Below are 16,577 nucleotides of genomic sequence, written 5' to 3'. Positions count from 1 at the left end.
ACAATAGGTAAATCCAAAATCGAAGATCTTGTATTCCTAGACAATCATCCTGGATGCCAAACTTGTGCCTGTAGCTTCCATTTAGTCAGAGCAGATTACCCTGGATTTATCTGAGAGCTGCAATTACTTAACCTTCAAAGGTACTCTGCAAATGCTCATTTGACATCACTAGTTCTTTATTGTGTCAAAAGGGGAAAGCATTAGTAGTAAAATTATATCCATCTTGAAAGCAAGACTGCTACAAAAAAAGGAGTTAGATACTACAATTTTTAAAAAGTGCATGTGTAATTTGAAATTAACACCGACATAGTGAGTATAATTATTCCTCTATAAAATCAGTTCTGTTGTTTGAATAACTACTACACTGTGCTAAGATCACTATAATGCAGGAAAGATGTCAGCCCTGGAAGCCATCTTAAAGTGGAAGTGGAGGCTTGAAGTGGAAGTCTTTGCATCTCCAAAATGCTTTATTATTTACCATATGTTGTTTCAAAATTACATTATTACTTTTTAAACAATAACTGCAGATCTGTAATTTAAAGATACTCGTAATAATGTACAGAAAAGTAATTTTTAAAAAAATAGCTGATGGTACAAATGATCAATTTAACAAAATTTGAATAAACTATTGATAGAAACTGAAACTGTTTATTTATTTCTAAAGCAAATATTTGCTTAGCTCTCCAACAATTGAAGCATTTCTTTTAATAGAGGTTAATATGTTTGGCAACAACAACTTTGCAAAAAACAAAAATGAGTAATAGAAGGTATAATAAATGCTTTTTTTCTCCTAGGATCATTGAATATTTTTTTAGCAATAGAAAATTTCATTACACTTTTTAATGGATTTCTCACTGAAGCAGTTTACAGTCTTGTTTAAATTTCAAAATTGAATGACAGTTGAAAAAATACTCAAGTATTAATTGTTCAACTGTACTAATCACCCTAAACCAATTTGAATTGGTTTTAGTATATATATATATATTTATAGTATAATCCATAAAACCATTATCCATGTACAGTAAAGCAGAGAATTGGATACCAGGAAGCTTGTGTCTCATATGAAACAAAAGACATGGGGTATGCATCATTCTAGTATCATATTGTAACCATAAAGTCAAATAGAATCAGTAGACGACAAAGTTATTATACAGCAATACATAGTTACATGTGAAGTAGTTCTAACTTTCTTTGCAACACAAAAAAACATGATGAGTTGGATCGGCTTTAAAGCTGTATCTTTATGCAATTGTACTTTGAGATAAATGCATTGGCAAGATGTTGATTGTTACCTCCTGTCGTACTTGACATTGGATTAGTGCAAGGATGGCCCTTCGAAACCTACAAGAGGGAGAAATGTTTTAAGTGTCTGATGAAAAAAGATCAGCAGAAGATCCAGGCAACATAGGAAAGAAATCTAATCTCTAATTCTTTACTACCATAGGAGCATTGTCATGATCTTTGCTACAGATCTGATACCTGTACCTTTGCTGCTGCTTATTCTCATGCTTCTTTCTCTGGGCCTAATCCATACTAATTTCTGGGGCAGTGGGCAAGAACTTTCTTCCCTTGCTTTTTACCACATATGGTTTGCTTGAAAGTGACAGATAGAAAAAGGAGAGTAGCAGTAGGCCACTGGCTTGGCAGATGGACAACAATGGCAATTCCTGGAACTGTGTTATAAATGTGTAATCCTCACCATCAAGAAAGAACACTTAATCTGTGTGATTTTTCATAGTTAACTAATCTGATGATAAGCTTTTTATTAACACATTTTAATGATTTGCATGAAATGTTATATTAATCACAAGCTCAATGTACCAGTGGTGAAATGCTTTGAAGTCTCCTATTGGTTTGCTGTGTGCACATGCGCATTGCGCATCGAACGCGCACTTTGCATGCATGCGCACCACAGGCACTACTGCACAGCACTGAAAAAGGAGGCTTAAGAAGCCTTTTCTAAGGTAAGAAGAACAGCAAGGGGGGGAACAGCTATGCCACGCGATTTAGATTTGCTAGAAAGCGGGATTTCCTGCTTTCTAGCAAATATAAATCACATGGCACAGCTGATCATCGGAAATACCGGTTCGTACGAACCGGTAGCATTTTTTTACCCGAATCGGTAGCTTTTATTACTACCGGTTCAGGTGAACCTGTCCGAACTGGTAGCATTTCACCCCTGCAGTGTACATAGTGTATGGTGCTGGAGGAAATGGGATTTTAAGTTGTGAGATAAATGTGAAATTATAATCAATACACAATTACAATCAATGATAAAATTCCATTTTAATACCAAATAGTTACAAAGAAGACCTACTCCAATTCAAACTTTCTAACCACAGGGGTTTCCTTATCTTTAAAAATATTGCATTCTTCAGGACTACATAAAACTCATGTCTCCTTCCTCCATCCATGCGGACTCAATCCTGCAATAGAGCCACTTACTTTTTGTTTGCAATCACATAAATGCAGGGATTATAGAAGGTAGATGACTTTGCAAACAGTGGGGCTATGATTGCCATCGTGGGGGGAATTTTTTCTGGGTCCCCAAATGCAGACCATAAACACACAATAGAATATGGAGACCAAGCCATCAGAAACATCAAAATCATGACAACAGACATCTGTAAACAAAAACAAAAAACGTTGTAACTCCTTAATATTTTTGTTAAGTCTGTCTTAAGTATCTATTTGGTTTCTTCCTCAAACTTGTATTCTGCCTAGTCATTCTTTTTTCTACACCTTCCAGATATACTGTGTTATAACAATCCTAATAGAAAGAAGAAATTATAATCTGTGCTGATTAAGAATGTATGTTGTAGAGAATTGCCATATGGCTCATATCTCAATCTGCAGGCAATGTCGGGTTACACAAGCTTTGACTTAAGTGATTCCAATGTTATCCAAGGACACACAAAAATTGCAGTGGGACAACGTGGTTGGACAGGGAGGAGTTAGTTCTGCTACAAAATCATATAAACCATTGCCCACAAGATTCTCTCCTTCCCTCCCTCTCTCTCTCCCTCCCTCCCTCCCTTCTCTCTCTCTCTCTCTTTCTCTCTAGCTGCTTTGCTCTTATTGCTACTCGGTCCTGTAGCTAAGTCCAGTCTTTTTCTCTTCCCAAGTATCATACCTGGACAGCTACTCAGAAATGTTCTGTCTGGCCCTGAACTGTTTCTCCATGCAAGTGTGGGAAAAATAAATTTTCAATCTTTTTCCAATTTTTCCTTTGTCCAAGCAAATATCTTTTTAAGTATAGAATTTAATGTTAAATTCTACAATTTTAATTCCTTGCAATCTATATGTAAAACTTTCTAAATGCCCTGCTCTGAAGTCTGTTTTATGCTTAAATGGTATTGCTTGACGTTTCTTATCTGAGACTTTAAATTAAATGCCAATTTGTTTAAGCCTGTTTCCCTTCACTGGCTTTTTTCATTTATTTGATTGATTGATTGATTGATTGATTGATTGATTGATTGATTGATTGATTGATTGATTGATTTAGCCACCCCTCTCACTATCCAAAGTGACTCTTTATGGCTGTATTGTATGCTGGTTCTGCAATAAATTGTAAACCAAAACTCAAAAACCTGAAGCACAAGTAGCTCTGTAATTTGATATTGTCTCAATATCTTTGGATTTTTTTTCTTCTCACTTGCATAGTTATACATCTCACCTATATTACAAAGATCTGCTAACACCTGATTCCTACACATGTCGCTGATTACAAACATTAAACTCAAATATTTCCATTACAATCTTTTGCAAATGAGCATAGTGAGAAAATATAACAAGCATATTTAGTATCTATTTAGCAGCACCCGCTCTTTGGAATATCTTATCCTCTAAGGCAGGTGTGTCAAATTCGATTTCAGTGAGGAATGCATTCAGGGTGGTGTTTGACCTTGGGGGAGCCAGGGGGGGCATGGCCAAGTGCTCTGCCAGCGAAAACGGGCTCCTGAGCTCCATTTTCAGCCACGCCAGCCTCCTGAAGCCCTCTGCCAGAAAAAACGGAACATTGTGGTCGTATGATTTTATGCTTAGCGAGTGCGGTGCCGAGTGATGAAGAAATAAGGGGGAGACAGGAGGGAGGGAGGGAGGGAGAGAGATCATGCTGTATGTACTGCTTATTTTTCTTGGTATCATACACAGGATAATTCTGAAAGAGAAAAAATGTATTCTCACATCATGACCTTACCTTTGTAACATCAACTTGATCCGACCAATCTACCTCGATGCTTTCTATATAAGTGTTCCTGGCGTATCGCTTTAAAGTTTGAGAAATATTGTAGTAACAGTAAAACATGATGGATAAGGGGACAACAAAATTTACAGCGATTACTGACATAGTGTAAGAAACAAAGGATCTGAAAGTGAAAAAGACCAAACAGATAACTGAAAAACCTTTCTTTTTTGATTGATTGATATTATTGACACAATTACCTGAGGGTATTCTAAAATTATGTGGAACTTAAATAGCTGAATTGGTTGGTAGTTAATATTCTAAACCTAGCTATTTGTTGAAGTAGTTTAGGCAATAATCTAATACTCATTCTGTAGAAATTCGATCTTTGGGCTTGCTCACAGGTAAATAAAGATTCAGAAGTATCCATTCCTAGCCACAATTACTCCTAAATAATGAAGCATGCATTGTGAGATCACAATGCAAGCTCTACCTCATATCATTTGACACTACCTATTTGCCCCTGCTAAGCCTACATCCATGTCTAACACAACTGTCTTTGAAAGCAAGGTCTACCCAAAAGTTCACACCTGTGAATAGACTAGAACAGAACAGAACAGAACAGAACAGAACAGAACAGAACAGAACAGAACAGAATAGAATAACAGAATTGGAAAGGACCTTGGAGAATTTCTAGCCTTGCTTAGGCAGGAAACCCTACACCACTTCAGATAAATGGTTATCCAACATCTTCTTAAAAACTTCCAGTGTTGGAGCATTCACAACTTGTTCCACTGAGTAATTGTTCTAACTGTCAGGGAATTTCTCCTTAGTTCTAGTTATTTTTCTCCTTCGTTAGTTTCCGCTCATTGCTTCTTGTCCCACCCTCAGGTGCTTTGGAGAATAGTTTGACTCCCTCTTCTTTATGGCAGTCCCTGAGAGGACCCTATGGTTTTTTCAAATTGCTTCTGCTTATCCATTGGACCTTTCCATTAAGCCTTGACAAGATTTAGGCATATTATGTTGGCCTTTGTTTCCAGCCTATGTAAATATTCTTTTCTTCAAGTCATAAATGAAAAGGTTAATACTAAAATAAGTACAGCAATGTCTTTAATTATTCATCAGAACACAATCAATGGTCCCAGATTGAATGGTGGTGTTGTGACCCCAACTCCCAAGCCTGTCCTAACAGAGGAAGAGGACTCAGAAGATGATGGGGAAGAACTGACAAGGCCTCCCTCTCCAGGACCCTCCTTTCTGGCAATGCCTCAGGTTCCATCCGAAGGCCAGGAGGAACAGCCTGGGATGTGCCAGGAGGAAGGCATATCGGAGCACCAATTGATGAGGAGCGAGGAGGATGAATCCTGGCTTGATCCCAGGTAGCGTCGGAGGGAGAAGCATGCACAGCAATGGAAGAGGTGTGGGAGGGCCAGAGATTGAGATGAGTCACGGAGCCACACCCCACCAGGAATAAAAGTGGGTGGGATTGCTCTTCAGGCTTTGTGACGGACAAAGTTAAACCCTGAAAGTCACATCGTGATCTCTGACATTCGGCTTGGATATATTTTGGACTGAACATTGACTAAACTCTTGTCTCATGGATAATTTGTTGCTCCAGGAACGGACTGAAGATAAGTCCTCTTCTGCTTTATGGGAGTGAAAACAGTCTTGGCAGGCATTCGGCAGTTTGCTGCCAAAACCTTGGTCTGCCAAGGATTCTAATCTATTTACCTAATAAAATATTGGCAGGCGTGCTTGGTATTACTGTGTGAGGAAGGGGGACAGAACAGGTGTCCTGGATGTACCAGATTTAAACACTGTGGACCAGTGGTGGGATTCAAAATGTTTTACTACCGGTTCTGTGGGCGTGGCTTGGTGGGCATGGCATGGTTTGGTGGGCATGGCAGGGGAAGGATACTGTAAAATCTCCATTCCCACCCCACTCCAGGGGAAGGTTACTGCAAAATCCCTATTTCCTCCCGATCAACTGGGACTCGGGAGGCAGAGAATAGATGGGGCCAGGGCCAGTCAAAGGTGGTATTTGCCAGTTCTCTGAACTACTCAAAATTTCCACTACCGGTTCTCCAGAACTGGTCAGAACCTGCTGAAACCCACCTCTGCTGTGGATGAAATTTTCTCCCTTAGTGATTTGTAAGACGGTTGTTCCCTTCCAAACTGTTCAATGCTTGTTCAAATTTTAAGGTTTTAAGGCTTCGGTGAGATTCTAACAGTGCAAAATTACCATTGTGAATGTTCTACTTCACCATAAAAAGAACATACGTGTCATTTTCTCTCCAGTTTATGGTACAGGTAGCTCCAGTTGGATCTGGAGCATAGCTTGCCCATCCTACCACAGGCATGGAGGCCCAAAAGACTGCATTGGTCCAGGCAGCAAAAATCAGGGCAATATAGTTGTGAGTGGTTAATCTGTTACCTGTTGGCAAACCAAAACATCACCACTATTCATTCTTTCCTATCATTTGTACTTTTCTATTTGAAACCAAAGAATACAAGAGTTACAATGAAAATTTTATAAATACACAACTCAAATGTAATAATTATTCAAATATTAAATTCATGTTCATATCCATACAATGGATATAATAAGCAGCTAACTTCCCTTATTGAAAATTACATATTCTGTGTGCATATAAAGATGATACAATACGATATGATATATGATATATATGTCCATATGCACACATTTACAAACATTTATTAAAAAATTGAGAAAGTTGCTGAGAACATTTCCTTAACTATAACCTGAATCTTTTTTCAACTTGGTGCCCTCCAGATAGTTTAAATTAAAAAAATAATAATCATATCCATTTGTTAACTTGATGTTAAGAGTAGTTGCAGTCCATCATGTCTAGAGATAACAGAATAAACAAAGGCTTTCCTAGCTCGTAACTGTGCCTTCAATACTAAATTTAATGTATTTTCATTATGCTAGACTTAATAAATAATTGCTGGATAGTCTTCCAAGTAAACATTGACTAGACTAGGATGTAAGTTTAGCAAAATTGCTTCATCATATGCCTAAACTAAGTATAAAAAGGAGACATCAGAACAAAACTATCATAAAGCTCAAACCTCTTGAGTTTTACAGTCTGATTCCAGTCTATTGTAAACTGTTGTTGTTAGTTGCGAAGTCGTGTCTGACCCATCACGACCCCATGGACAATGTTCCTCCAGGCCTTCCTGTCCTCTACCATCATCTGGAGTCCATATAAGCTCACGCCTACTGCTTCAGTAACTCCATCCAGCCACCTCATTCTCTGTCGTCCCCTTCTTCTTTTGCCCTCAATCATTCCCAGCATTAGGCTCTAATGTGAACCCTTCCTTCTCATTAGGTGGCCAAAGTATTTGAGTTTCATCTTCACGATCTGGCCTTCTAAAGAGCAGTCAGGGTTGATCTCCTCTAGGACTGACCGGTTTGATCGCCTTGCAATCCAAGGGACTCGCAAGGGAGTCTTCTCCAGCACTATAGTTCAGAAGTCTCAATTCTTTGGTGCTCAGCCTTTCTTATGGTCCAACTTTCACAACCATATATTGCAACTGGTAAACTACAGATGCCTAATTTTTTTTTGATGCATATGACCTATTCATAATAGGCACTCTCACAATATGGTTGCAATGGTTACACTTGACTTAGTATTTACAAAACCTATATTTATGAAAAGTTAAATTGACACTATACAGCACTGCACACCAGAAAACTAGACACAAGAACAGCTTTTTTCCCAAACGCCATCACTCTGCTAAACAAATAATTCCCTCAACATTGTCAAACTATTTACTAAGTCTGCACTACTATTAATCTTCTCATCGTTCCTATCACCCATCTCCTCCCATTTATGACTGTATGACTGTAACCTTGTTGCTGGTATCCTTATGATTTATATTGACCGTTTCTTAATATGATTTGATTGTTTATTTGTCCCTCTCTTCTCCTCTCCTCTCCTCTACTCTTCAATAAATATATTCCCAGCTAATTTGTGCCTGTGCAGGACATATCTTCTTCAACTTTTATTTCTTGCTGAAAAGGTGAGCACGCTTTCAAACCTACAGTAGCAGTTGGCTGCCCTCTTGCATCATTTTAATCTTCTAAAATGCCCAAAGATTACAGTGCTTGGCTTCTTAATGGTGTGAAGCATGTTATCAGAGCTTCCCATTGATAAAAGAATTTAGGTCAGGTGCTTCAGGGATCTTGGCAATTCAGTATTGAGATATTTTCAGGCACTTTGGTATTTACAGAACCAGATTCCCTGGTCAGTTCTTACACTATAAAACTAGCTAATGAGATCTCAATTCCATACTTGTTTTCCTGCTGACATTTCCAATCTGGTATACACTCTGACTTCTTGCTCTATCTTCAGTCATTCACACAATTAAGAGTGTGGGTGGTTAAGAAATAGGAAATATAAATTAAAAAAAATAACCTTATTATCTCTCAAATGAAAACAGAGGGAGGTTTTGTTATGTAATCCTCCAAAGTACAAGAGCAAAATTAACCAAGTATACTTTTAAAAGGGCAGGTTTTTAAGCAGGTTTTGTTTCCACAATTGTTTCTGTTACCTACAAGCAACAGATAATGCACGTAAACATAAGTAGAAAAAAAACATTCTTGAAAAAGTAATGGGAAACCATTTCAAAAGTATTGTCAAAAAAATTGATATGAAATTCAGCAAGAGTCAAACTCAACATGAAGGAGATTTATACTTTATTGACAAAACTGAACAACTCTGTATGAAAAATTCAAATAATATAGAGTACAAAATGTGGGATTTCCCACAAAACAAATCACCAAAATCTACACTGAAAACCGGTATGCCTTTATTGCAGAATTCTGAGCATCATACCTATTTGAGGCTTGCAGATGGTCAAGTAACGATCTATGGCAACAACAGTAAGCAAACCAATGCTTGCCATTCCAAAGAAGATATTTAAAGCAGCATAAATCTAGAATTTAAGAAAGAATACATGGTTTAAAATGTTTGAAAATAATATTGTTTGCTTTCAAAGGTCTTAGGCTTTTCTTTTACTATTAGCAATAGCACTTAGACTTATATACTGCTTTACAGTGTTTTACAGCCCTCTCTAAGCGGTTTACAGAGTCAGCATGTTGCCCCCAACAATCTGGGTCCTCATTTTATCAACCTCGGAAGGATGGAAGGATGAGTCAACCTTGAGCCTGGTGAGATTTGAACTGCCAAATTGCAGGCAGATGGCGGCCTGCAGTACTGCACTCTAACCACTGCGCTACCATGGCTCTTATCAATGAAACATTGTCTCTTCTACACAGATATCTACATGAAGATCCATTTATTTAATGTCCCATTATAATTTTCAGCTAATTAGTAAAGCCAAGCTTAATACAGAGTTATTATGTTTACTTATTTATTATTAGCTGAATACCCGTGCTCCGCTACGAAACTATGTGATTGGGCTTGATAAATCAACACTTGCAGCTTGAAAATTAATGAGTGATCGGCCTCTCTTTTCCCCTTCTCTCCCTCAGCCTTGCCCCACAGAAGCCTCCCCTATCCTATCCCCTTCTCTCCCTCAGCCTTGCCCCACAGAAGCCTCCCCTATCCTATCCCCTTCTGTCCCTCAGCCTTTTTCCACAGAAGCCTCTCCTATCCTATCCCCTTCTCTCCCTCAGCCTTGCCCCACAGAAGTCTCCCCTATCCTATCCCCTGGTTGCTGCTGTGAAAGTGAAAGTGAAACTCCTCTCCTCTGCTTGTGTTTTGCATTTCTTTTCTTTTCAGGTGGGGAGGGGGAGTAGAACTTCTTAGCAACAGAGGGCTGTTTGGAAAATGAAACAGTATTTGCTGTGTGAACAAGAAGAAGACAGGAAGGAGCCTAGCCGTGGCTTAGCTTAACTGTTCTGTGTTCTGCTTGTTGCTGTGAAAGTAAAACTGAAATTGAAATTCCAGATTTCTTTTCAGGTGGGGAGAGGGAGTAGAACTCCTTAGTATCAGAGCCTGTTAATATAGGAAATACTAATGCTCTGATGGTTATTTCGAAAAATCCTTTCTTAGTGAGCACCTAGAAGCCAAGAGGAACATACGTGGCAAATTTCAAGTTTGTAGGCTTTACAGTTCTGGAGATTTTGTGATGATGTGTGAGTGGTATTTTGCTTTTATATATATAGATTTTATGAAATTTGGAGGTTGACTGTGGAAGAGTAAAAATCAAAAATAATGAAAATAATAATTAAAAAATGCCATGTGTCTAGATAAACACATTCCTAATAATAGAATGTATAGCAAATAAGGCTCCACAAGAGACCTATCCCAAGGCCTGGGAAAACAGCCACTTTTTAAGTTTCCAGAACATTCTCAGGATAAAAGCCAAACTCATCTAAAATGAATATTATTCCAGAGGTATGTGCCAACACAGAAGGCACACTTTCTGGATCCTGATAGATAGTACTGCTTAATCAATTGGACCCAAAATACATCAACTTTGTCTGATCTTACTGGATAGACAAAAAACATCGGAGATAGGCAGTCTCTATCTGCCTATCTCCCTATGCTATGAAGGACTATGCTATAGTATAGATGATAATAATCAGCATCTGGAATTGCAAATGGGAGCTCACTGGCAGTCAGTGTAATCTTTGTAGAACTGGTGTCACGTTGGCATACTAAAGTATGCCCAAAATTGCTGTGGTTGCTGGATTTAGAACAGTGGTGAAATTCAATTTTTTTTACTACTGGTTCTGTGGGCGTGGCTTGGTGGGCGTGGTGTGGCTTAGTGGGCATGGCTTGGTGGTCATGGCAGGGGAAGGATACTGCAAAATCTCCATTCCCACCCCACTCTGGGGCCAGCCAGAGGTGGTATTTGCCGGATCTCTGAACTACTCAAAATTTCCGCTACCGGTTCTCCAGAACCAGTCAGAACCTGCTGAATTTCACCCCTGATTTAGGATCTGATGTAGTTTCCAAGTGGTCTTCATGGGCTATCCATGTAGAACACATTGCAATAGTCCAACTGTGAGTGACCATTAGAAGGACCTGACAATCTACAAATGGGCAGAATTGATATACCAGATGTAGCTGGGCAAAGATCTTATTAGCCAAAGCTGCCACCCGTTCTTCAAGCATGATCTGGAAGTCCAAGGTGATGCGCAATTGCGGCAAAGAGTACGATCCCATCTAAGACTAATGATAGTTCTAAGATTGGGAGAGGGGAGGCAAAAGCCCACAACTAGTTGGCAGGATAGAATCTGAGTCTGTTTCTCCATCCAGAACCTTGCAGTCTCCAGACAATGAGACAGGACTTCCTGTTCATTGGGTTGCCTAAGAGAACATGTAGAGCTCAGCTTTCCCAGCTCTTATTGTCAACGATACTTCAGAAGAGGCCTTTCCTATAATCTAAGCCCACATCCTTTTAACAGGAGCTACTGGGTTTGTGTTCATAACCACTGGAATACAAATCATATATTCTGCCTTTAAATCATGCTGTTTCTCCATGAGGTTGTCAGAATCGACTGTCCCTAATAAATTTCAAGGAAGAACTAGAAACTAGTATTGTGCTATTCAAGACAGCCATCTAGTGGCAAATGTAATACATTTTATATTCTATTTTGCACCCTCATTTTCAGCTACTAGAAAAGTAATTTGGGTAGCGAGATAGTAACAAGTTTATAAGATATGAAAAAATAAGATCACTTCCTGAAACTTGGTGAATGCGTTGAGACTGTAACTTCAAGAGTTCCCAACCAGCAATATCTCTGGGATAAAGCATTGTAGAAATAGAGCTACTAACAATGCTATTTTTTTTTTAAATAATTCTTCTATATTCCTAGTTCAAGACTTTTTAAAATTTAATCAAAGTGGAATGTTTACACATATTTGTTGGGATCCAGTATATTAACTGACTCCTTCTAAAGAGGAGACAGTTGTGATTCAAGTTAGATAGTTACTCCATCTAGTTTTGTTTTTTTTATTTGATATTTTCCATTAGTCAGTTCTTTTAAGAGGAGATGCCAAGAATTAAACAGTCAGGTGGTATGCAAGGTGCTTGTTGTGTTATGTTATCAAACAATCCTCTCTTCCCAGAAGATGGACTACTATCTGCTTCTATATGTACCTCTCTCTCAAAAAAACCACCAACCACTCAAATAAATTACTATAAGTTCTAATTAATAGTATAATTTGTCAGTTCACCTAAATAATCCTTTTTATGAAAAGATTTTATCTATTTACTTTATGGACCAAGAAATACATTTTCAACAATTTAATCTTTTCTTTGGATTTGCTTGTCTTTTGGTAATGGTTTCCTTCTAGCACCAAAACTCAGAGATATTTAGTAGTAATTCAAAGAAGTGTGTTTTTTCCACAAATGCACTCAGTGGAAAGAGATGTGTTGTTTAACTCTTCGTGCTATAAAGAACCTGTAGAAACATTTATCACTGTTTGTTTTGTTATCTGTTTTTGAACACTGATTTGAACAGGGCTACATACAATATGCGTAATATAATACTTTGTTTTAATACTCAAGTACCTGGCAACCCAGGTAGCCAAATTTCCAGCTTCCATGCAGATCTGAAGCCGCAGACATGGGATAGCCAATACTACTCACTCCAATATCGGTAAAAGCCAGGTGAATAATAATAGTATTGCTTGGTGTTCGAAGTTCCTTAAATTTAATGAAGATGCTTAAAACAACAATATTACTGAGAAGACTTATGACTCCTGTCAAAAGATAAAAAATGGGGAGTAAACTTTAGAAATTTTAGTCTTAGCAGACCTAATCTGAGTTTCATACTACAGTATTTAGAGAGACTAAACTCATCATCATCATATCATCATCATCTTTTTTAAAAACCTAATTAAATATTAGTTTTGTTCCAGGTTGGAATAGCAATATCACTTAGACTTATATACTGCTTCACAGCCCTCTCTAAGCAGTTTTACAGAATGAGACTGTGAGTTTTAGTCCCTTCTTAGGCACAAAGACAGCTGAGTGACCTCAGTTCAACCCTAGGAAGAAAGCAATGGCAAACCATTTCTGAAAAACCTTGCCAAGAAAACTGCAGGGACTAATCCAGGTAGTCACCTGGAGTCAAAACTGACTCAAAGTTACCAATAATTAAAAACAGACTAAATTCACTCACAATACTAAATCATAATGCATCCATAGGGCAATTTATTTGGCTTTGACTTGGCGATATTCATGAACCCAACAATTATGATTTTTAATTGTAATTGATGTTTTATCAATTACATTGATATGTGAACCAATCCAATTAGAGTTTATATTACATTATGCATGAGCTTGAGTAAAACAGGTACAGAGTTAATTAGGTATTTCATCACCAGCCCGTTAGAAGGTAAAAATCAATTAAAAATACCAAACATAATTTATGGGCAGAAATCCATTACACGTTTGCTGGCGAATTCTAGAAGTTGAAATCCACAAATCTTAAAATTGCTCAAGTTGAGAACCACTAGTCTAGACAATATAATACCCAAGTGTTTATATTCTGTGGTCCTATTATGGAAATAAAAAAAACTAGTAATTGTTCACAAATACAATCTTACTATTCATTAGTTGCCTAATACAAATTTTACTGATATCTTCTCAAAGAACAGGATAGAATTTCATTTCTACCACCATCACACCACAAAACCACAATATGGGAGAATACAATATGAATCAGACAGGATGTATTTTCAGCATTCATTTAGTCATCCATCCCATTTTATGGGTTCACACTATACAATGCTTCATAAACTAACTACAAGAATTAGGTTTTCACAACTTATTAGTTTAAAATATGATAGTCTATGAAACAATCAGTTCTGCAAACGCGGCTAGATGGATTTTGACAGGAAAAAGGAAAGGAAATTAGATACCTAAGACTAAAAGCCAACAATCTTACTATTTATTCTTTGAATTTGTTTCTCTGAGGGGAAAAACCTCCCATCCTCAACATTTTATTAAAATACGCAGCATTTCCTTCTTTTACATATTAACTTTACTTGATATATTTAATTTAGTGGAGTATTAGGTTGGTCTATATCAAAGCAAGTTCCAGTAAACTCAACTATGCCAACATTTAGCTATATGGATTTAAAATTAGAAGTTAGGAAGTTGCTCTACAAAGTGTCGAATATTATCTTACTTGCAGGTAATAGCATAAAGGCAGGGGAATTCCAGACTCTTTTTCAGAATTGTCATGAACACAAGCTTAGTTCTTTTGCATGCAAAACAGGTTTTTCCATCACTGAAGTACTAGTCTGCCCAGATTTCAAGTGACTATAAAAGACTTATAAAGATTAAAGTGTGAAGAACTTTTAATTTGAAAGCAAATAAAGGTCTTCAGACTGTATTAGGGAGCAAAAGTAGAATTTGTCTGGGATGCCTTAAAGCAGGGGTCCCCAACTAGGGGTGGGCTTCAGATCCTTTAGCTACAGGTTCGCTTCCCTGTTGCAGGGTGGGCGTGGCCAAGTCAGCGGCCTGTACCACAGGGGGTGGAGCATTTTTCACCCTCCCCAGGCTCCGGAGGCTTTCCTCGAGCCTCTGGGAGGGAGAAAACTGCTTCCCCTGGGCTCCAGAGGCCAGAAACAGGCCCATTTCTGGACTTTCGGAACTTCTGGGAGGTCCGTTTTTTGCCCTTCCAGAACCTCTGCACCACCCCTGCACTTACCTGGAATGATGAATGGGCCACGTGGAAGCTCCTGGGAGGGGAGGGGAAGGGTGGGAGGGGCCAGCCGAGGTGGCATTTGGGGGGTTTGCTGAACCCCAGTGATCCTTGGCTAGAGGTTCCCCCCCCCCCCCCAGTCTGCAGAAAAACTGTTCTCCGCGAAACCGGTTCCTAGGGCCCAAAAGCTTGGGGACTGCTGCCTTAAAGCAATTCTATCCTGGAAAAAAAAATACTTGGTTTAAAAAGCTGTACATAGGGGCTATTTGCATATCCCTGGGTATTCTGAAGTACCTTTTCCCTTCAAATCCAAAGAATAGCAATCCATTTTCAACACTTCACATTTCTTTGCTTAAGTTTAATTAAAGCTGAAAAAAAGAAGTGATTTTTTTTTATTAAGATGCCTCAATACTTTATTAATCAAATACATTCAGTGTTCATACCTGCTGCGATCAAGTATGCTGCGATAATGTTGTGTTCCTTCTGTGAAAAGGCTGATGGAAGCTCACTATTACTTTCCACAGTCATAATAGGGTAATTCCAAAATGTGGCAGAGCAAAGAAAACTGGGAAGAAACTTCAAGAGCTAAACTCTGAAAGAAAGAAGAAACTTTTGCAATCCTTTTAAGTTGAATTGTTATCTTCTACAATTTCTTGCAAATGTCCTGCTCGTTTGAAAGGCTCCCAGCAGGATTCTGATTAAAGAAAGCAAAGGGGCTTACATTCCTAGCCTTTGGAAGGGAAAAGCTTGTTAGGTCAAACAAAGAACAATATAGAGCTGCTTTTATTTTCAGTAAGATTTTTGTGTCTTGTGGTAAGAGATTTACTATTTTCAGAGAACCCAGATTTTGAACTTCAGCCTTTAGGGTTTTATTAACGTAATACTTTCAGCACTTTTAATAGCAAATCATGAAGCAAAATAAACTCCGTTTCTGTCAAAAATGTATTATTATTATTATTTTGTCTTGTTTGTAAGGAACAGATTGCAGATGCACACTGCAAACTGCAAGTCTACCTTGAAATATTTCTAACACATCTGCTATAAACTGGCTTACATACATTTGGATTGTGAATCAAACATTTGGATTGTGAATCAAGCCAGCTTATAGCAGATGTTATTATTGACTTTGTACTTACACAACATGCTAAACCAATGATGGCGAAACTATGAAAAGCGTTTCAAGGGTGACATGACATGTAGGTGGCAAAGCAGCATTCACCAATACCCAACAGCTATTCTCAAAAACACACCCTTTTCACATGATTTTTGGAAGTTGCAGAGGCCGTGTGAAAATGATATGCTCTCAAGAGTTCTCTGGAAGTAACACAAGAACCAGTGTGTGCTTTCGGGCAGTTTTCAGAAGCTGTAGAGATCATTGAAGAGCGTTCTCTGAAGCTGCTTTAAGAATGAAGGCCTTGTGCAATGCTGTCCATTCCTTGGTTCAAATTTTTATATATCTAAAGTTGTGGAAAGCAGGCACTTCCTCCACAACTTTATGTTCAATAAAAAGAAATGATGAGATAATAGTGTATTTGAATTTGGGGTACACAGTGTTGGAAGAAATATCCATCTGGTTCAGTTCCAAGCCTGGAGAAAGACGCTGGAAACATGGAGGCTGATTGGAAAGATGGTTTAATGATGAAGCAGAACCACATGGGTTCTGGGCAGCTGACCACACGGAGTTGGGAGTAAGGAGACATCCAGGTGATGCTTTTTCAAAAAGGTTTTCTTGGTTTT

General features: G+C 38.2%; 1 protein-coding gene across 1 annotated transcript; it reads right to left on the bottom strand.

Moving 5' to 3' along the window:
- Positions 1-440: 440 nt before the first annotated feature.
- On the bottom strand, positions 441-15,410 carry RRH (retinal pigment epithelium-derived rhodopsin homolog). The gene is made up of 7 exons (XM_034442371.2): positions 15,284-15,410; positions 12,698-12,888; positions 9,046-9,145; positions 6,464-6,617; positions 4,199-4,367; positions 2,446-2,624; positions 441-1,341 (listed from the first exon to the last, which is right to left on the bottom strand). The coding sequence occupies exons 1-7, from the start codon at positions 15,366-15,368 to the stop codon at positions 1,242-1,244; spliced, it is 978 nt and encodes a 325-aa protein (XP_034298262.2). The 5' UTR covers positions 15,369-15,410; the 3' UTR covers positions 441-1,241.
- Between the last annotated feature and the right edge of the window lie 1,167 nt (positions 15,411-16,577).

This window comes from Pantherophis guttatus, chromosome 8, assembly GCF_059756535.1.
Source record: "Pantherophis guttatus breed Tessera chromosome 8, ASM5975653v1, whole genome shotgun sequence".
Classification (NCBI taxonomy): Eukaryota; Metazoa; Chordata; class Lepidosauria; order Squamata; family Colubridae; genus Pantherophis; species Pantherophis guttatus.
The sequence above is the reverse complement of the archived record's forward strand: the minus strand, read 5'-3'. Positions and strand labels throughout refer to the sequence as shown.